Below are 21,604 nucleotides of genomic sequence, written 5' to 3'. Positions count from 1 at the left end.
AGTCTGAAGAAGCGTCTCGACCCGAACCATCACCCATTCCAGAGATGTCTAACATTTTAGAGAAACGTCTATCCAGCCTCTCGCTGAGTTACTCCAGCATTTTGTCTAATTACAACCTCCAAATAAGCTCTGCACTATAGACTTAGAGGCATTGGTGTTGTCATTATGCACTTTATTGTATGTTTGTTTATATATATATATATACACGCGGGGGGGGTAGTTAGTGTGTGTGATGCCGCATGCTGCCCCCCCCCCTCCACGCAACCGCACGTTGGGGGAACAGACCCAACGGGTCTGCACTTGGTCTAGTATATATATATATATATATATATATATATGTGTGTGTGTGTGGTGTGTGTGTTTGTTTGTATGTGTGTATGTATATATATATATATATATGTTTGTATGTGTATATATATACACACACTGAACTTTTTCTATTGATAGATAGATAGATAGATAGATAGATAGATAGATAGATAGATAGATAGATAGATAGATAGATAGATAGATAGATAGATAGATAGATAGATAGCCTTTATTATATTGTTTACAGAGTACTTGTATACATATTCTGTTGAAGAATGTCATTATTCTATCAGGGGCATTGGACAATAAAACACTCTTGACTTGACTCTAGATTCCAGCATCTTCAGTATCTTTTGTCTCCTCTTGCTTTCTTGCGCCATCGCCCTCCTCCTTTAACACCAATCTATAATTTGGCGTACTCCGCAGAACGTCCACTATCTCCAGCTCAATGCGAGGCGTAGCATCTTCACATGACACAGGTTTACACCCCTGGTTCAACTACACATGATTGTGGGAGGTGATTGTATCCCCCACAGTGCACTGGGTTTGGATGCTTCATAAAAGTAGTGAGTGGAAAACGCATTCTGGCCGTGTGAGACGCTGGCTGTGGATCGGTAGTTCCTTGGGCAAGTCCTATTGTAATTATATTTTAAAACAAGCGAGGTTTTTTTTTTGTTGTAGCTGCGCGCAAATATAGCGGTTGTCTGTCGTTTTAGCAAATAGACAATAATCTTCATTTTGCCTTGAATCAACCTGCACCATCTCTCACACAGAACGAACAGTTATAACAATGAGGGAAATTTTGCACATCCAGGCTGGACAATGCGGGAACCAGATCGGAGCCAAGGTAGGAAGGAAATCCACCAAAATAAATTTATGTTTGTATAAATACACGATGCAAATAATTACTGTGAGCCGCAAGATATTCCAGGGTTATAATTCATAAAATGTTGCCATTGCCGGATTTTTTCCCCTCAAAGAAAATCAAACCACACCCTTTCTCAACGCTTTGAAACGTAGGAAATTGATTCAGTGGGATGCAGTCTGGGCAGCAAGATGCCACGCTGTATAATCTTTAATGCCAGCTATTGCCTGCGAGGTTTTCTTTAAAAAAAATAATACAAATTGGGGGGATATTGTGGTCATTGTTCTGTGGGACTGAAATATGTGAAGGCAATTGGACATGCGCCCCATGCTGAAGGCAGTTTTGTACCCCCTCCCTCTCAATTCCTTTGTCTGAATCGTCAGAAATCGGCACAAGAGGATCCACAGTGTCATTTCGATCAAAATCCAACGCAAACGCTAGTAACCAAACCTTTCCTCAATTTGAAATAAACTCGCAGTACGGGAGGAGGTGGGGGCTCAGTGTAGAACAATACAGCTGATGCCGCAGATCGCTCCAGGCTTTTGGGGTTAACTGAGGCGCAAAGTCGCTGAATTGGACAGTACCCTCTCGGGGGAAAAAGCTTCGTGCGGGCGGCCAGCTTGGATTGCGAACAATGTCCTTTCATCCCCCCACTCCTCCATGCAAAATTGTTTCCCAATTCATTGTTTTGGACGATTGCGAATCGTGGACATTTTTCCAGCCCGACTACTGGAGACGTCTTTCTTGAAAATAGTGTGTTTGGGTTCGCCTGGGTTCCCCGTTATCGCTGCCTCCCGATTAGAATAATGCTGACCCCATGATTACATTTATTTCCGATGAGCGGTTCAATAAATCTCCCATTTCGACATCCCAACTACTTGTCCCCTTCCCATCTGTTCTTGTGTTATAAATCCAGTTTACAAAATGGGACTAGAAACTCTGGCCAAGACAGAAACGCAAGATTGATGTCACTTCCAAAGGGGATAGGGGATCCTGCGACAAATCCATTCTCAACCGGCTTTGATGCAGCCCTCTGATCCACATGCAGTTTTCCCATTGTGCCAAAACGCGTTGAATCCAGCTGAAGGGTGCGGTTCGGCCATCGGTTAAACACTTCCACCCCCCCCCCCCCTCGCCCCGCCCATAATAATTGATGCTTTCAGCTTGAGATTGGTCCAGCCTTCATCAGCGCCTCTAGACATGTTACACGCGGGTGGCGGTTATATTGTTCAGACCTTCGGGCTATCAATCTGAAGGCACTGCTTCTTTAATACCCGCTGACGACATTCATTATTAGAGTCAGCATCTGCCAGTTCTTCGGATATTGGGAGCTGGACAGTGAGCAGTCCTTCAACAATTCTGCATTTGCAGGTTTCATTATTTTGTTACATTTGTGAAAAATCGACAATTATAGACAATAGACATTAGATGCAGGAGTAGGCTATTCGGCTCTTCGAGCCAGCACCGCCATTCAATGTGATCATGGCTGATCATCCACATTCAGTACCCCGTTCCTGCCTTCTCTCCACGTCCCTTAACTCAATTATCCCTAAGAGCTGTGTCTAACTCCCTCTTGAAAGCATCCAGAGAACCAGCCTCCAATGCCATCTGAGGCAGAGAATTCCACATACTCACAACTCTCTGGGTGAATTTTTTTTTCCTCATCTCCGTTCAAAATGGCTTACCACTTATTCTTAAACTATGGCCCAATAATCATATGTTTCAATAAGATATCCTCTCATCCTTCTAAATTCCAGAGTATTCCAGCCAATCTATCAACATATGATAGTCCTGCCATCCCGGGAATTAACCTTGTGAACCTACGCTGCACTCCCTCAATAGCGAAAATGCCCTTCCTCACGTTTGGAGACCAAAACTGCACACAATGCTCCAGGTGTGGTCTCACTAGAGTCCTGTTCAACTGCAGAAGGACCTCTTTACTCCTATACTCAACTCCTTGCGTTATGAAGGCCAACATACCATTCGCTTTCTTCACTGCCTGCTGTACCTGCATGCCTACTTTCAGTGACTGATGTACCAGGACTCCCAGATCCCGTTGTACTTCCCCTTTTCCCAACTTGATACCATTTAGATAATAATCTGCCTTCCCGTTTTTGCCACCAAAATGGATAACCTCACATTTATCCACATTAAACTGCATCTGCCATGCATCTGCCCACTCACCCAACCTGTTCAAGTCACCCTGTATCCTCATAGCATCCTCCTCACAGTTCACACTGCCACCCAGCTTTGTGTCATCTGCAAATTTGCTAATGTTACTTTTAATCCCTTCATCCAAATCATTACTATATATTGTAAATAGCTGCGGTCCCCGCACCGAGCCTTGCGGTTCCCCACTAGTCACTGCCTGCCATTCTGAAAGGGACCCGTTAATTCCTACCCTTTGTTTCCTGTCTGCCAACCAATTTTCTATCCATGTCAGTACCCTACCCCCAATACCATGTGCTCTAATTTTACCCACTAATCTCCTATGTGGGACCTTATCAAATGCTTTCTGAAAGTCCAGATACACCACATCCACTGGCTCTCCCTTGTCCATTATCCTGGTAACATTCTCAAAATATTCCAGAAGATCAGTCAAGCATGATTTCCCCTTTGTAAATCCATGCTGACTCGGACCGATCCTGCTACTGCTCTCCAAATGTGCCACTATTTCATCTTTTATTATTAATTCCAGCATCTTCCTCACCGCCGATGTCAGGCTAACTGGTCTATAATTCCCTGTTTTCTCTCTGCCGCCCTTCTTAAAGAGTGGGATAACTTTAGCTACCCTCCAATACACAGCAACTGATCCTGAATCTATAGAACATTGGAAAATAATCACCAATGTGTCCACTATTTCTGAAGCCACTTCCTTAAGTACCCTGGGATACAGACCATCAGGCCCTGGGGATTTATCAGCCTTCAGTCCCATCAGTCTACCCAACACCATTTCCTGCCTAATGTTAATCTCCTTCAGTTCCTCCGCCACCCTAGATCCTCTAGCCACTAGTACATCAGGGAGATTGTTTGTGTCCCCCTTAGTGATGACGGATCCAAAGTACCTGTTCAACTCATCTGCGATTTCCTTGTTCCCCATAATAAATTCACAATTTTGCCATTTTGAAAGCCAATGTTGCCAAATTAGGGTTAAAGGTTTGCAAACCTTTGCTGAGGATTCCTAGGTGCACTGTTCAATACATCTAACATAAATTCTCAAAGTGCTGAATGACTTACTGACACATTCAGTTTACCTAGGCTAATGACAAGGTAGCAGCTACTTCTTTACATAAAACTTATTAGATAAAGTAAACGTATTTCGTCAGGTTTCTAATTTTGAGCCGAGGATAAAATTCTTAATGGCATAAGTTGTTTATTGGTAAAACCTTCACTCAAAGGTCATTTGGTTCCCTTCTCAATAGAGTTCACCTACTGAATTGCAATAACAGTGCACAGGTGGTACATGAATCACCTCAAACCAATTGGCGTGTATGCCAAGAAAAAAAAAACCTTTGGAAGAACTTAACGGGTCAAGCAGATCAGTGGGGGTAAAGGTGATCGTACTCAGTTTGGGTTGAGACTCTGCATCACATTCTTTTTATTTAAATGTCAATAAATTGCACTATTTCTTCATTGTACATGTCATCGGCTTCAGAAACAGCAGTATATACCTCTGCTTCACTAGATCACGGCTGCACTTTGAATGAAATTCACTTTGCAGTGATACTCCAGAGCTAAAATCATATGGAATCCCAGTAATATATATTATTACAAAGCTCTGATCTTGGATGTTTACTTATGGGTTTGCTTGTTTGAACTTGTTCTTTGATTCACATGTCCTCGAAAACCCGACGCGGTAACGGTGACATTTTTACATTTTCCGGTAGAGATTTACCTCATGATTTCAAAAATTCCCTCTTCTGAAAATTTGATTAATTATTTCCCGAGTTTTTCACTAAAATTGTTTACCAATCTGAGATCTTTTTTGCAGTTAAAGAGCTGAAGCGAGCTGGATGACGTCAATAGACAATAGACAATAGGTGCAGGAGTCAGCACCGCCATTAAGTGTGATCATGGTTGATCACCCCCAATAAGTATCCCGTTCCTGCCTTCTCCCCATATCCCCTGACTCTGCTATTTTTAAGAGCCCTATCTAGCTCTCTCTTGAAAGCATCCAGAGAACCTGCCTCCACCGCCCTCTGAGGCAGAGAATTCCACAGACTCACCACTCTCTGTGAGAAAAAGTGTTTCCTCGTCTCCATTCTAAATGGCTTACTCCTTATCCTTATACTGGCCCTTGGGTCTGGACTTCCCCAACATCGGGAACATGTTTCCTGCCTCTAGTGTGTCCAAGCCCTTAACAATGTTATATGTTTCAATGAGATAACCTCTCATCCTTCTAAACTTCAGAGTGTACAAGCCCAGCTGCTCCATTCTCTCAGCATATGACAGTCCCGCCATCCCGGGAATTAACCTGGTGAACCTGCGCTGCACTCCCTCAATAACAAGAATGTCCTTCCTCAAATTAGGGGACCAAAACTTCATACAATACTCTAGGTGTGGTCTCACTAGGGCTCTGTACAACTGCAGAAGGACCTCTTTGCTCCTATATTCGATTCCTCTTGTTATAAAGGCCAACATGCCATTCGCTTTCTTCACTGCCTGCTGTACCTTCATGCTTACTTTCATAGACTGATGTTCAAGGACCCCCAGATCCCGTTGTACTTCCCCTTTTCCCAACTTGACGCCATTTAGATAGTAATCTGCCTTCCTGTTTTTGCTACCAAAGTGGCTAACCTCACATTTATCCGCATTAAACCTCATCTGCCATGCATCTGCACACTCCCCCAACCTGTCCAAGTCACCCTGCATTCTCATAGCACCACCACACAGTTCACACTGTCACCTCACTAGTCACTGCTTGCAATTCTGAAAGGGACCCGTTAATCCCTACTCTTTGTTTCCTGTCTGCCAATCACTTCTCTATCCATGTCAGCACTCTACCCCCATACCATGTGCCCTAATTTTGCCCATTAATCTCCTATGTGGGACCTTATCAAATGCTTTCTGAAAGTCACAATGGCTCTGCTCCTCGCAGCTAGCTGCGCAGAGTTTTCAACCCCCTCCCTCCGCCCCTACCCCTCTCCCCCTTCCCTCCTCCCCCTCTCCCCCCGATCCTCTCCCTCTCCAGTCCCCCGTCCGCGCCACCGCCTCCCTCCCCTCTCCCCTCACTCCCCCCTTCCTCCTCTCCACCCCCCTCTCCCCCTCCAACTCTCCCCCTCTCCATTCCTCCCTCTCCACCCCCTCTCCACTCCCCTCTCATCCCACCTCTCTCCCCCCCCTCTCATTCTCTCTCTTTCACTGCCCCCTTCACTCTCTGCCCCTAGAGATAGGGCGGGGATGGGGGGAAAAAGGAGCCAATTAATAATATTAATATAATATCAAGTGGGGGGGCAGGGGGTGGTGGTTACAGTGTGTGTGTGTAGGAGGGTGGTTAGTGTATGTTGTGGGGTGGTTAGTGTGTGTGGGGGATGGTTAGTGTTTGGGGGGTGTGTGTGTGTGGGGGTGGTTAGTGTGTGTGTGACGCCGCAGCCCCCCCGCAACCGCGCGTTGAGCGGACAGGACCCAACGGGTCCTCCTTGGTCTAGTATACTATAAATGCTAGCCTCCCCTGCAATCTGGGATAGATCTGTACTCCAAACAGCATTATATTTCTGTGCAGCTAGATGGCAAGACACCGTTTTTCCCCTTTATCAGGAATGTCATGAGATTTTAAAGAATTCACTGCTGTACAATTTTGTTGACATGTAGTAAGGCACCTGACTGAAATTAATTTGGGATAGTCTGATATGAATTCTCAATGGATAATAAAACTCATGTTTTAGCCCACAGTGTTTTTAAGAAAGATGCTGGAAAAATCGAAGGTAGACATAAATGAAGGAGAAACTCAGCGGGTGAGGCAGCATCTATGGAGAGAAGGAATAGGTAACGTTTTGGGTCGAGACCTTTCATCAGACCCTTCTTCTATATTTTTATATTTTCGGGTCTCGACCCGAAAACTCACCCATTCCTTCGCTCCATAGGTGCTGCCTCACCCGCTGAGTTTCTCCAGCATTTTTGACTACCTTCTAGTCCACAGTGATCATTCGTGTGATGCTGGTGGGATCAATTTGCATAAATTAGTTAAGAGGCATTTAATGAGTGCCACTGCCATCTATGCACATTGCCTATGTTGAGTATCCAGATTTAAAGATTTTTATACCATTATATCACTTAGAAATCCAACCTTTTCCACCTGGATTATTTGATTTTTATATGGAGGTGGCCCAATTCTTGAAGGTCTAAAATGCATGCCTTTGTTGGAGAAATATATCTTCGTTTTTTTCCCCCTGATCCTCCTTCATTTGTAACATAAATATTATAAACACCAAAATGTGGGTGTAAAGCTTTTCTATCCATCAATTATCAGTGCCTGCTGTGGAAAAGCTCTGCTCAATACTGAGTAATATATACAATTTATTCCTGCCAATTGACATTTAGAAAATGGCTTTCGGCAAATCGAGGATTAGTGTTGGAGCATGTTATTTTGCCTCTCAAATTATAGAATCGGAATTTTCTCTGGATAATCCAGAATGTAAGGGCTAATCAGCAGGAAAATCATGAATTTGCCGTTTTTGTTTCGGGGAAATGTAAATCCTGCTTCAACTTATAAACTTACAAGACTGAGGGTCGGTGGGTAAATGGAACGAGCTGCCAGTAGTGGTAGTTGAGGCAAATTGGGCCGATTGGCAGATTTTTATTTGGTGCGTATGCCTGAATCTGTGGGTTCTTTTTTGATGATCGTCACAATTTGTAAATTTAAAGACTACATTCCACCAAGATGAAGAATCTAATTTGTGAATGAATTTGTGATCTGCATCTCTAGTTTTGGGAAGTGATCAGTGATGAACATGGAATTGATCCTTCTGGAAGTGCTTGTGGAGATAGTGACATACACTTGGAAAGGATCAATGTCTACTACAATGAAGCAACTGGTAAGGAGTTATTGAAGCTTAAAACATCTGGTGATATCTACAACTCTTAACGGGATTACCGTCCATTGTACAAAGCATGTATCTCTAGTCTAGACTTTTCTTGGATTAATCAAAAATACAGATGTGTCTCAATTCGTTCCATAAAAGGCATCTTAATTTTTATATTAATCTTTCCAAAAATTTTAATCTGTTTCAAATGTAACATTGCCATTGTTTGGTTATTTTGCAGGTGACAAATACGTTCCCCGTGCAATTCTCGTGGATTTGGAACCTGGTACCATGGATTCCGTCAGATCTGGGCCATATGGACAGATATTTAGACCAGATAACTTTATATTTGGTAGGGTTACAATAATATTTTTCAATTGCATAAGAAGAAGGTATAAGATAGTTGAGTGGGTATTGTAAAGATAAAGAGATTGGGGTTTATGACGGGTATAGTCAAGTCAAGTTTATTTGTCACATACACATACGAGATGTGCAGCGAAATGAAAGTGGCAATGCTCGCGGACTTTTGTGCAAAAGACAAACAACAAAACAACCAAACAAATTATAAACACAATCATAACACACATATTCTTTTACATAATAAATAATAGAAGGAAAAACGTTCTGTAGAGTTAGCCCCTGGTGAGATAGGCGTTTACAGTCCGAATTGCCTCTGGGAAGAAACTCCTTCTCAACCTCTCCGTTCTCATCGCATGGCAGCGGAGGCGTTTGCCTGACCGTAGCGGCTGGAACAGTCCGTTGCAGGGGTGGAAGAGGTCTCTCATGATTTTGTTTGCTCTGGAGTTGCACCTCCTGATGTATAGTTCCTGCAGGGGGGTGAGTGAAGTTCCCATAGTGCGTTCGGCCGAACGCACTACTCTCTGTAATATAACTAACTACTTCTTGTCCTTGGCAGAGCAATTCCCAAACCAGGTGGTAATGTTCCTGGACAAGATGCTTTCCACCGCCGCTGCATAGAAGCACTGTAGGATCCTCGGAGACACTCTGAATTTCCTCAATTGCCTGAGGTGGTAAAGGCGCTGCCTTGCCTTACTCACCAGTGCTGAGGCATGTGATGCCCATGTCATATCCTCAGAGATGTGGACTCCCAGATATTTAAAACAGTTCACCCTATCCACGGGATCCCCATTTATACTCAATGGAGTGTACGTCCTCGGATGATGTGCCCTCCTAAAGTCCATGATCAGCTCCTTTGTTTTTTTGATGTTCAAGAGGAGGCTGTTCTCCTGGCACCAGAGTGCTAGATCAGCCACCTCCTCCCGGTAGGCCCTCTCATCATTGTCTGCTCTGCGCATGTGCACATATTCATGTCAGGTAACGCGTTTTTACCTTTGGTCTGTTAACCTTGGAAGCACCTCTGTGGTGAAGAAGTGAAGAACAAAATAGGTACGCTGACAACCCCTCCCCCTCAACGAGTGGACTCTTCCTGAAACTGTGCATTTTAGGGTGTTTGGTAAGGTTCATGGATTTTTGGTTTCAGCATGATTCGGAATATTCCTTCTTTACTGGGCAGTCATGGGCCAGAGGCTCATGGGAGTCAGTGTGGATATTATGTTCTTCAAGGAGGCTTTGAGCACATCCTTGAATCTATTTCTATTAGTCTGTTTGATAACAAACTCCCCAGAGAATAGTGTTTTTCTTTCGGGACTCTGGTATTGGGCATGCACCTAATATACCCCACCCAAAGTAATCACTTGAGTTGTAACTAGACCACAGAGCTATACAGCATGGATACATGCCCTCCAGCATAAGCTGCCCATAGTAACCAAGTTGCCGAACCAAGCTAGCGCCACTTGCCTGCACCATATCCCTCCAAACGTTTCTTGTCCATATATTGGCCCAACTAGGCTCTCAACGCTGGGGATCCTGGGCTGAAAAACAACAATGATGTGGTTCACAACTTTCCAATCAGTTGAGGATTTTGCAGAAATGGTGTTGTGGTGTCTTGAGGTTCCTGCTGTAGGTAGTCCAATTCTCAGAAATATACTGGGGAAGGATCATTGCTTCCTGGTAAACCATAGGTTTGTACCAGCTCTCATGTCTTGGTCCTGAAGTATTTATTTTCGACAATCAATCAAAGGCAGCAATGAATGTCATCACCTATTTCAGTCTTTCCTGTCATAGCTCACAAAATACAGAAAGTGGTCCACCTTTTCCAGGGTCCTATCATGAACCTTCAATGTCAGTATACAGTGTTATACAGTGGTGCAGGTTGGTGGAAGACCTTGGATCTTGCTTGATGCTGAGTGTAAGGCCTATCCTCATCTCCTTCAATAAATGAGTTGAGATGGCTTATAGCTTGGACGTTGATTGTATTACATTGCCTTAATCTGCAGCTCAGCCACTGAGATTCAGGTAATCTTGGTTCTGGAGTGCAGTCATAGTAAGCTAAAGTTTTGCTTTTTATTTGAAGATGAGCATCACTCCTGCAGGATATTTCTTGCAGAGGGGATACTAACATGAGGTGAAAAAGATTGAGAAAAGTTTTGAGCCTAATGACGTAGCCTTGTTTGCCGTGAGTCCTCAGTTCAGTTTAGTTTAATTTATTGTCAGGTGTACCGAGCTTTGTTGCGTGCAAACCAGCCAGCGGAAAGTCAATACATGATTACAGTCGAGCCATTCACAGTGCACAGATACATGATAATTGAATAATGTTCAGTGCAAGTAAAACCGGTAAAGTCCGATCAAAGATAGTCTGAGGGTCCCTGATGAGGTAGATAGTAGTTCAGGACTGCTGTTCATTCTCTTCACCAAAAACATTTCTGTTGTAGACCTGTTGAATGGTATCATGGCTTGCAAAGACCAAACATAATATGAAGACAAATCTCTGTACATCCAAATTGGAAGAGGTACGCTGCAAGGATGCAGTTTAAAAAAAAAATAACAGCCTGTATGTTGCATTGGAAAAGAGCAAAGGGGCATAAAGTACAAATTATATTATTTAAAGGCCAGCCTGTGGGGAAAAAATTATATTCAATCTAAATCTTAATTCAAAACAGAGTAGTATTTTGCCTATTGTAATCTTTTGTTCCTTAAACCACTTTCATTTTTATATCAATTCTCCAATTCTCCTGACGAATATGTGCTGGGCGGTGTTCATTTGGGGTGCAGAGCCTCTTTCTAAATTTCAGTAGTTTCCCATCGATCAGATTTTCAGATAGAACTAATAATATAGCTTTGTGTCAACTAGTATTGGAGAACAAATTGCATTGCAAAAATGTTCTAAGGAATGAGATTTGTTTCTTCCAGGTCAAAGTGGTGCTGGAAATAACTGGGCCAAGGGTCATTACACAGAGGGAGCTGAACTGGTAGATGCAGTACTTGATGCTGTAAGGAAGGAGTCTGAGAGTTGTGACTGTTTACAGGGATTCCAACTCACTCACTCTCTGGGTGGTGGCACTGGCTCCGGAATGGGAACCCTCCTCATCAGCAAGATCCGTGAGGAATATCCCGACCGTATCATGAACACCTTCAGTGTCATGCCCTCCCCTAAAGTTTCCGACACGGTAGTGGAACCATACAATGCTACCCTGTCTGTGCACCAGCTGGTGGAGAATACAGATGAGACATACTGCATTGACAACGAAGCCCTTTACGACATCTGCTTTCGTACTATGAAGTTGACCACTCCCACCTATGGAGATCTCAATCACTTGGTCTCTGCTACCATGAGCGGGGTCACCACCTGCCTTCGCTTCCCCGGACAACTTAATGCCGATCTTCGCAAGCTGGCCGTTAACATGGTCCCCTTCCCTCGGTTACACTTCTTTATGCCAGGATTTGCGCCACTTACCAGCCGTGGCAGCCAGAATTACAGAGCACTCACCGTGCCAGAGCTAACTCAGCAAATGTTTGATGCTAAAAACATGATGGCGGCCTGCGACCCAAGGCACGGGCGCTACTTGACTGTTGCTGCCATATTCCGAGGCCGAATGTCCATGAAGGAGGTGGACGAGCAGATGCTCAACATCCAGAACAAGAACAGCAGCTACTTTGTGGAGTGGATTCCCAACAATGTTAAAACAGCCGTTTGTGACATCCCACCAAGAAACCTCAAGATGTCCTCCACCTTCATTGGTAACAGCACTGCCATCCAGGAGTTGTTCAAGCGCATTTCAGATCAGTTCACCGCCATGTTCCGCAGGAAGGCTTTCTTGCACTGGTACACTGGAGAGGGAATGGATGAAATGGAGTTCACGGAGGCAGAGAGCAACATGAATGACCTGGTATCTGAGTACCAACAGTACCAGGATGCCACTGCAGATGAACAGGAAGAGTTTGAAGAGGAGGAGGTGGAAAATGACGAAGCATAAATTCAAAGGAATCTTTAAGAGGCTGCAACAGCAATTTGCGGAACAATTCATAATCTGTGTTGAATTCTGCGTAATTTGCCAACCTTTTAATCAAGATGCTGTGATACTGAGAGTACTGTAAAGATGGGATCTTTTTTGAAGATTGTATGTGTGTTTGTTTGTCTGCGTGTAGTTCTAATCAAGCACTGCCCCATTATGGTAAATTATTAAATCAAAACTTTAGAGAAAATATTGCCTGCTTTTATGAATTGGCCTGAAACACGACTGAAGCTGTCTTCATTTCTTTTCCATTTATAATAGATTTTGGAGTACTACATGTATGTTTTTAACACAAAATTACCTTTACAGTTTTGGTGCTGACAGTAGACCCTTATGTACTCTTTCAGATTTTATCTTTCCGTAGTGGGAAACAATGTTGTCAACTGGGGAAAAAACCCTTTGCGAGCTTTGTCCATTATTTGTTATGAGGATAGATTGACACAATTTTTAAAAAACAGCTCCTGCAGTTTTTTAGTATAATTATATTCTTTCTGAGATAAAGTAAGAGTACTAAAGTGTATTGAATAAATCTGGGACTCAAGGGCTTTAGTTAGTTTGTTTTATAAAGCAACTATTTCATGGACGTAACTTTCCCTAGAAGTGTGGTACAATGGACTGTTGAATAGTGAGTGTTGAGATCTGATAGAGCTACATTGACCAAAATGCAGATATAGGCCCATGAAATGTGACTTCCACTTCCATGAACTGCTAAGCCCCAGCACTGACTCTATTTGGATCTGTGGTCATTCTCTGTATTGCATGCAAATCTAACTTTGTCTTTCTGCCATGCTAATAAATGCGTAACACTTTCCTCCTGTTTTATTTCCTTTAATAACTGACTACAGCAAAATACCATACATCACCCTTTCCCAATGCAATGAAATGGAGGGAGAATGGGGGAAGTGGAAATAGATGGGATTTGTTTGGTTTTGCTGACTCTAGCAGATAGGAATCTGGATCTATAAAGTCCATTGTTATTATATGCCAGGAAAAGGAAGCAAATGTCAGGGTTCCTTACTACATGCACAGAAACACATAGGACCTAAACGTCATGGACAATAGACTGTAGGTGCAGGAGTAGGCCATTCTGCCCTTCGAGCCAGCACTGCCATTCAATGTGATCATGGCTGATCATCCACAATCAGTACCCCGTTCCTGCCTTCTCCCCATATCCCCTGACTCCGCTATCTTTAAGAGCCCTATCTAGCTCCCTCATTAAACTATCCAAGGAACCGGCCTCCACCGCCCCCTGAGGCAGACAGTCTTTGCTAGCATTTTGCTAACGATACTTCAACATTGGATTCTTCATTCATTCAATGGAAGAGCGCTAAGTTGTGACAATGCACAAGACAAAAGAACTGCGTGAAAAGCAAGGGGCAAAAGTAATATATAATTTTCATCTTTTGACCTAATTAAATTGCATTTTTAATTGCTTTACAGGTTCTAGATTTTTATCTTTTAAGTATTACTATTTTTTGTAATAAAAAAAAAATTGAACATTGGCAAGTTTAACATCTGACTAAGCCAGGGGGTATGGCTTAGCTAACAGTCAAAATGTATTCAATAATTTTATCATTGAAATTATAAAATGCCCATTTACGGCCCTCCTCTCTCATGTCGGCGTTAATGGGTGCAAAGCTCTACTGCTTTGCGAGGATTGAGTAATGAGGATCAGGACACCTTTGATCAGATAGATAACATTGCCAGATCAACAAAAGGTTGATTCAGGTTTAGACTACCATGTTGATCAGTTTGAACATGGACTACTGGCAGAAAATTCTGCCTGAATTAATTGAATGCCATTTTGTTTTTAGACATGGGTAAAAAACGTGGACTGTGGAGGCCAAATAGCTCTATGAAAGATTTGTTCAGGTTGGGTCCACAACCAACCCTTTTTCCAGTGTTATCTGCCTTTTGAAAATTATGATTGAAAACTTAATCCATTACATTTAAAGTATTGCGACCTAGAACCTAACAATGCATTAGAGTTGGAAAACAATCCTTATTTACCATCAAATTCTTCTAATGACTATTTAAAATCAACAAACCTGGTTATTGGCCCACTTTCCAGAAGAAATTGTTACTTCTTACTTGATGCATCATGACCTCAATCAATGGGTCTCCATTTAGGCTCTGTTCAAAAATCAAAGTGCTAGAACAACTCGGCAAGTTAAGTAGCATCTGTGATGTGAGTGAACAGATAATGTTTCTGATAGGGATCCTTCTTCAGTCTGCTCAATTAAATTCACCACAACATATATTTTATCCTGATAGAGAACCTAAAACTCCCCAAATATTTGATATCCATCCTAAATTGTGCTCCAAATATTTGACACAGAAACATAGATGGAGCATACTCAAATATTGTTAAGCATTATTTTTTTCCCCCTTATTCAATGTCCCTATAACCGTGTAATTTTTAAACATACTTTCTTAACTTGCTTTGTCGCTTACAAAGATTTGTGATGATGCATCCAGATATTCTTGAATTTGTCCTTTTCTCTTTGCTAAAAAAGTGCCACATAGATTATAGGTACACAAAAATGCTGGAGAAACTCAGCGGGTGCAGCAGCATCTATGGAGCGAAGGAAATAGGTGACGTTTCGGGCTGAAACCCTTCTTCAGCCACATAGATTATACCGCCTTTCCACATTGCTTCTACAAAACTGCGTAATTTGAGGAATGTTGTACAGGAACCAAAAAAATCATGGCCTGTTTCAAATATTAGCAGCAAATCTTCACATGTACCTGCACCAGCAACTGGGGACTTACCTGCTTTATTTACCATTTAGAAGGAAGGTTGGCATTTCCACTGGATATAACCCACCATCATTTCACAACTGAGGGGAGTAGGATGGTTGTCATTCCACTGAAATCACAGAATTAAACTTCAAGAAATAAAAATTTAAACATTAAGCAATGTATCTGCAGACGAAAATAAGACCATGGACAAATTTCTTAAAAATTATCCATGGTCATTTTAGATTTGCCGGGGAATTCATTTAAAACATTCTAATCGATTGTACTTTTTAAAAATTCTTATGTGCATTTTATTCTCCAATGCTTCAGTCCTTACAGATATAGTTTGGTATTCTGGCACAACTGAGAATACATAGAAACGTAGAAAATAGGTGCAGGAGGAGGCCATTTGGCCCATCGAGCCTGCACCGCCATTCATTGTGATCATGGCTGATCATCCACAATCAGTAACCCTTGCCTGCCTTCTCCCCCTATCCCTTGATTCTGCTAGCCCCTAGAGCTCCATCTAACTCTCTTTTAAATTCATCCAGTGAATTGGCCTCTACTGCCTTCTGTGGCAGAGAATTCCACAAATTCACAATTGTCTGGGTGAAAAGGTTTTTTTCTCATCTCAGTTTTAAATGGCCTCCCCTTTATTCCTAGACTGTGTCCCCAACTTTGGGAACATTTTTCCTGCATCTAGCTTGTCCAGTCCTTTTATAATTTTATACGTTTCTATAAGAATGCCTCTCATCCTGCTAAATTCCAGTGAGTACAAGTCCAGTCTTTCCAATCTTTCCTCATATGTCAGTCCCACCATCCCGGGGATTAACCTCGTGAACCTACGCTGCACTGCCTCAATAGCAAGGATGTCCTTTCTCAAATTGGGAGACCAAAACTGCACACAATACTCCGGATGTGGTCTCACCAGGGCCTTGTCCAACTGCAGAAGGATCTCTTTACGCCAAAACTCAAATCCTCTTGTTATGATGGCCAACATGCCATTAGCTTTCTTCACTGCCTGCTGTACCTGCATGTTTACTTTCAGTGACTGATGTACAAGGTCACCCAGGTCTCGTTGCACTTCCGTTTGTCCTAATTGAGATAATAATCTGCCTCATTGTTCTTCTCGCCAAAGTGGATAACCTCACATTTATCTACAATATACCGCATCTACCATGCATCTGCCCACTCTATCAACCTGTCAATGTCACCCTGCAACCTCATAGCATCCTCTTCACGGTTCACACTACCACCCAGCTTTGTGTCATCTTCAAATTTGCTAGTGTTACATTTAATCCCATCATCTAAATCATTAATATATATTGTAAATGGTACCAGGACGTGGCGCCGACAGACAAGAAGCCAAAGCAAAGATGTCGAAACGCCACCTACCCGAAAGGCGGCGTCGCCTACAAGCTGAAGGACCGACTGCCGCTCAACAGAAAAGTCCAATAACGGACATGACGTTGCCGGGGGGCGGGACTTGTCAACGATTGATCCAGACCCCCGCGTCCATCACATCACTGTGTAGGCATGAACATTGTCCCAAACCTCCGCTCCACCCGACCCGCAGCCCTCGGAGGGTGGCCGTGGGAGAGTGGGAGCTGCACACCTTCGGCCGCTTTCAACTTGGTGCTTTGGTTCAGATTGCCCAGTCACCAATGGCTTGTGTGGGAAAATGAACCCCACGCTCCCGTCTCCCCCTTCAATATATACACCATAGTTCGTTAAATGCTAGGCACTCCTTGTTACAATTTAAAATACTATATAGATTACATTATTCAAAGACAAAATTAAACAGGATCTTTCCAAGTATTTCCCCTCTTTGTGATAAATCTCAATATTCAAGAAGCCAACTTAACCCACACTTTTGTAACTTGTATAAAAATTCCAAATTTTTGGACGGACATTTAAAAAATTATTTCTGATGTTATTAATAACCAACGGGACCCAGATCCAAAATTAACACTATTAGGATTATCAGAACTTTACGATAAGTCAGAGACACTTTCTTGAATGCAGTCTAATAACTGTGGAAAAATTAATACTCAAATTTTGGAAAAAAACAGCAGCCTCCCCAATTAAAATGTGGATTATGGGAATGACTGAGACCTTGCATTTGGAAAAAATAAGATTTGTCTTCATTGACAAACCAGAATTATTTATTAGAATATCGTCTCCATTTATTGAATTCGAGTTTGTGATTGGATGAATAATTATACTTAATATCTCCTGGACCTATCTCCACAATCTTGTTATTTGTAATTTATTTTTTCGTCTTCTTTTTCTCTCTATTAGTTTATAGTTTCTTTTATCTTTTTCTCTCGTTATCTTTATTCTTTAAACATTTAAAAAAAAATTGAAGCTATGTCAGAAATCTGTAATTAAATTGTCGCTTACTACTGTAATCTGTATACATGCTTCTAATGAAAATATTTACAAAAAAAAAAAAAAGTATAGATAGATAGATAGCCTTTTATTGTAATTCAGACCGAAGTCTGAACGAAATTGCAGCAGTCATACATATAATACCATACAATAAAACATTTATCGACCATTTCCACAATAACCCATTTCAATGAGAAAAGAGGGATAAGTAGATATAAAGTGTTGGAGTGTCCTATTTGGCTTTCTATATATTTGGCCATTTGGCTGAATGCGGTGACAAGCTCTCCTTAGCTGCATCCAAACAATATATCAACATCAGGTTGGATGGAAGTTTTTGCAGTAAAGAATCACTGTTTACGGCTGTTTGAGGTAAGTTGTTTTACTTTGCTACATAATTATAGTTTGCTATTATAATGCAGGGATATCATGCATCATTCAGTTATAGTGTCCAGTTACATAGAAACATAGAAAATAGGTGCAGGAGGAGGCCATTCAGCACTTCGAGCCAGCACAGCCATTCATTGTGATCCTGGCTGATCGTCCCCAATCAATAACCCATGCCTGCCTTCTCCCTATATCCCTTGATTCCACTAGCCCCCAGAGCTCTATCTAACTCTCTCTTAAATCCATCCAGTGATTTGGCCTCCACTGCCCTCTGTGGCAGGAAATTCTACAAATTCACAACTCTCTGGGTGAAAAAGTTTTTTCTCACCTCAGTCTTAAATGGCCTCCCCTTTATTCTAAGACTGTGGCCCCTGGTTCTGGACTCGGCCAACATTGGGAACATATTTCCTGCATCTAGCTTGTCCAGTCCTGTTATCTATATTATTAAAAGTCTGATCTTGACCACTTCCTGTTGTTCTGTATATTGATTTTAGAAAAAACGCAGCCACTTACGGCTGTGATTTTTGGCCATCCTACTCAGAGTCCCCCTCTGCTGCGCAGGACAAGAGGACTTTTCCCATCGATGAAAAATAAAATAGTTATTAGTGTTTAAAAGATGTTGAGATTTTCTCTCCTGAAGGCCACACCCCTCCCGGAGGGACTATAAAACCTGGAAGTGTTGAGTGTCTCAGTCAGTCTCTGCAAGATGGGGGAGCGAGTGAGTCACGCCTCTCAGTCTGAGCTGTGAATAACACTGAACACATGTCTACTAAACTGTGAGTGGTTTACTGACCTGTCAGTGTCCTTAATGTGGTTTGAAAATATAGTTTGGAAATGCTAAAGTTGTGTTGCCTTTGGTTTGGAAATGCTAAAGCTGTGTTGCCTTTAGTTTGGAAATGCTAAAGCTGTATTGCCTTTGGTTTGGAAATGCTACAGCTGTGTTGCCTTTGGTTTGGAAATGCCCAAGCTGTGTTGCCTAATTAAAGTTGCCTTGCCTAATTAAAGTTGCCTTGCCGAATTAAAGTTGAATTGCCGAATTAAAGTTGCCTTGCCGAATTAAAGTTGCCTTGCCGAATTAAAGTTGCCTTGTCGAATTAAAGTTGCCTTGCTGAATTAAAGTTGCCTTGTCTTCTATATAATTAAAAGTCTAATTTTGACCACTTCCTGTTTGCGCTTTAGATTTTAGAAAAAAGCTACTACGTATGGCTGTGATTTTTGGCCATCTTACTCAGAGCTCCCCTCTGCTCATCAGGTGCCGCAAATTTTTCCCATCGATGAAAAATAAAAGAGTTATTAGTGTTTAAAAAATGTTGAGATTCTCTCCACTGTCAATCACACCATGAAGGCCACGCCCCTTCTGGGGGGGTGGACGGGACTATAAAGCCCAGAAGTGTGGGCATGGCTCAGTCTCTGCAAGATGTAGGAGGGAGAGGTCATGACTCACTGTCTTTAGTGGCCTTGCACCCTCCTTGAAAAGGAATGAAACTGCACTTGAATTTGGTGGCCTTGCACCCTGCTTGAAGTGGTAAGAAACTGCACTTGAATTTGCTGGCCTTGCACCCTGCTTGAAATGGAATTTCAAGGAATAGCCGTGAGTCAACTGCCAGCCCACAGCCGCGAGTGAGTGAGCTGCCAGCACAACAGGCTTGAGTGACTGAGCCACCAGCCTAAGAATCCATTCGGCCCACAATGTCCATACTAACCCTCTGGAAACCAGTTATTTCAGCCCACACCGATACTAACGCTCCAGAAAGCCGTGTTGCCTTTGGAATTGGTGGAGAGGTGGAATATTGTGTTGGGGACCAGCCCCCACATGTGATGTTGGGACCCAACGGGTCCCACTTAGTCTAGTAATTTTATATGTTTCTATAAGAACCCCCCTCATCCTTCTAAACTCCAGTGAATACAAGCCTAATCTTTTCAATCTTTCCTCACATGACAGTCCCGCCATCCCAGGGATCAATCTCGTGAACCTACACTGCACTGCGTCAATCACACAAATGTTCTTTCTCAAATTAGGAGACTAAAACTGTACACAATACTCCAGATGTGGTCTCACCAGAGCCCTATACAACTGTAGAAGAATCTCTTTACTCCTATACTGAAATCCTCTTGTTATGAAGGCCAACATTCCATTAGCTTTCTTCACTGTCTGCTGTACCTGCACGCCAACTATCAGTGATTGGTGTACAAGGACGCCCAGGTCTCGCTGCACCTCCCCCTTACCTAACCTAACCCCATTGATAATTTACATTAAAACCAATGCCATGGGGCAATGCCATGCCCAGAGCACATGGCCTGCAGAGAGGTACAATGACTGACACGTGGTTAGGATCAAGTATCAGCAAGTGCATATACGAGCCTTGTGGAATTTGTGCAATAAACTATGCTATATAGGCCTAAGTACAATTTAAGCTGGAATATTATGTTATTTGATGGTGATTTATCTTAAATAAGGATGGACTTTAATTTGATAAGCTTAGAGTCATCCCCCGTGTTTAAGAAAAACTACGGAAAGCCGTATCAGACATCCCATAGTATGTACATAATTGCAATATCAGTAGTGATGCAGTGAGCGTATGCTTAAAATATTGAACTCAATAATGTTGTTTATTGTCAGGCTCAATTTGTGCCATTATAGGATGTTTTATGTGTGGCATGATCAGCAAATAGTTTGAAGAAGGTACACAAAAATGCTGGAGAAACTCAGCGGGTGCAGCAGCATCTATGGAGCGAAGGAAAAGGCAACGTTTCAGGCCGAAACCCTTCTTCAGACTGATGGGGTCTTCGATTTTCCAGCGTCTGCAGTTACTTCTTAAATAGTTTGAAGATACTTGTTCTGTACTTTAGATTCATTACATTCAGTCTCGTGTTTAAAATTGTAAGTATGAATTTTGGAACATTTGCAATATTTACCTACCATATATCACAGTGGAACATTTGCAATATTTGCTTACCTTGTATCACAGATCAAGAAGATAACTGCTACAATAATATTAATTTTTTTGTAACTGATAATTTGTTATTTATGTTTGCTAGGTTTACCACCCTGAACCAAACTAATAAAAAAATATTTGATGACCTAGGTTTTTAAAGTTTTCTACATTCAAATGGAGGAACAAGCTTTGAAGGAGAGTATTTTTAGTTCACATTGTTCTCCCATTAAAAGCGTTTTTGGACAGTTCAGGCTAATATTATCCTGGGCAAATGACTAAACCTAGCTAGTACTAGTAGTAAGACGATGTACATGGAGTGTCCTATAAACTGTAATGATGATTTACCATTCCATTACGCTATCGGGTGGTACCCGGCAGTCTCTCAATTCCGTTCATTTTCAGGTGACCCCCTACACACTCCCATAGTCAGACGTAGTTCGTCTAACATAATGTCTCTTGGCTGAAGGTCTACTAGTGTGTGTAGGATAGAGCTAGTGTGTGGGTGATCGCTGGTCGGCGCGGACTTGGTGCCTATGTCCGAAGGGCCTATTTCCGCATTTTAAAACTTAAAAACACACTCCACAG

At 42.3% G+C, this 21,604-nt stretch overlaps 1 protein-coding gene across 2 annotated transcripts; it reads left to right on the top strand.

Moving 5' to 3' along the window:
* The first annotated feature begins 793 nt into the window (after window positions 1-793).
* On the top strand, window positions 794-13,378 carry LOC129707184 (tubulin beta chain-like). 2 transcript variants are annotated; one of them, XM_055651991.1, is made up of 5 exons: window positions 794-935; window positions 1,083-1,156; window positions 8,100-8,208; window positions 8,438-8,548; window positions 11,467-13,378. In XM_055651991.1, the coding sequence occupies exons 1-5, from the start codon at window positions 860-862 to the stop codon at window positions 12,528-12,530; spliced, it is 1,434 nt and encodes a 477-aa protein (XP_055507966.1). In that variant the 5' UTR covers window positions 794-859; the 3' UTR covers window positions 12,531-13,378. The 2 variants fall into 2 exon arrangements, with proteins under 2 accessions (XP_055507966.1, XP_055507967.1); XM_055651992.1 differs by having other exon boundaries at window positions 892-947.
* Window positions 13,379-21,604: the final 8,226 nt, after the last annotated feature.

The sequence above is a fragment of the Leucoraja erinacea genome, chromosome 21, assembly GCF_028641065.1.
Source record: "Leucoraja erinacea ecotype New England chromosome 21, Leri_hhj_1, whole genome shotgun sequence".
NCBI lineage: Eukaryota > Metazoa > Chordata > Chondrichthyes > Rajiformes > Rajidae > Leucoraja > Leucoraja erinaceus.
The sequence above is the reverse complement of the archived record's forward strand: the minus strand, read 5'-3'. Positions and strand labels throughout refer to the sequence as shown.

What these genes read in the sequence shown, in the direction of transcription:
- LOC129707184 (XM_055651991.1), top strand. Translation starts at nt 860, where the DNA reads ATGCTTCATAAAAGTAGTGAGTGGAAAACGCATTCTGGCCGTGTGAGA. An exon ending in GGAACCAGATCGGAGCCAAG is followed by an intron (nt 1,157 to 8,099) that starts GTAGGAAGGAAA and finishes CTGCATCTCTAG; the next exon opens with TTTTGGGAAGTGATCAGTGA. An exon ending in CTACTACAATGAAGCAACTG is followed by an intron (nt 8,209 to 8,437) that starts GTAAGGAGTTAT and finishes GTTATTTTGCAG; the next exon opens with GTGACAAATACGTTCCCCGT.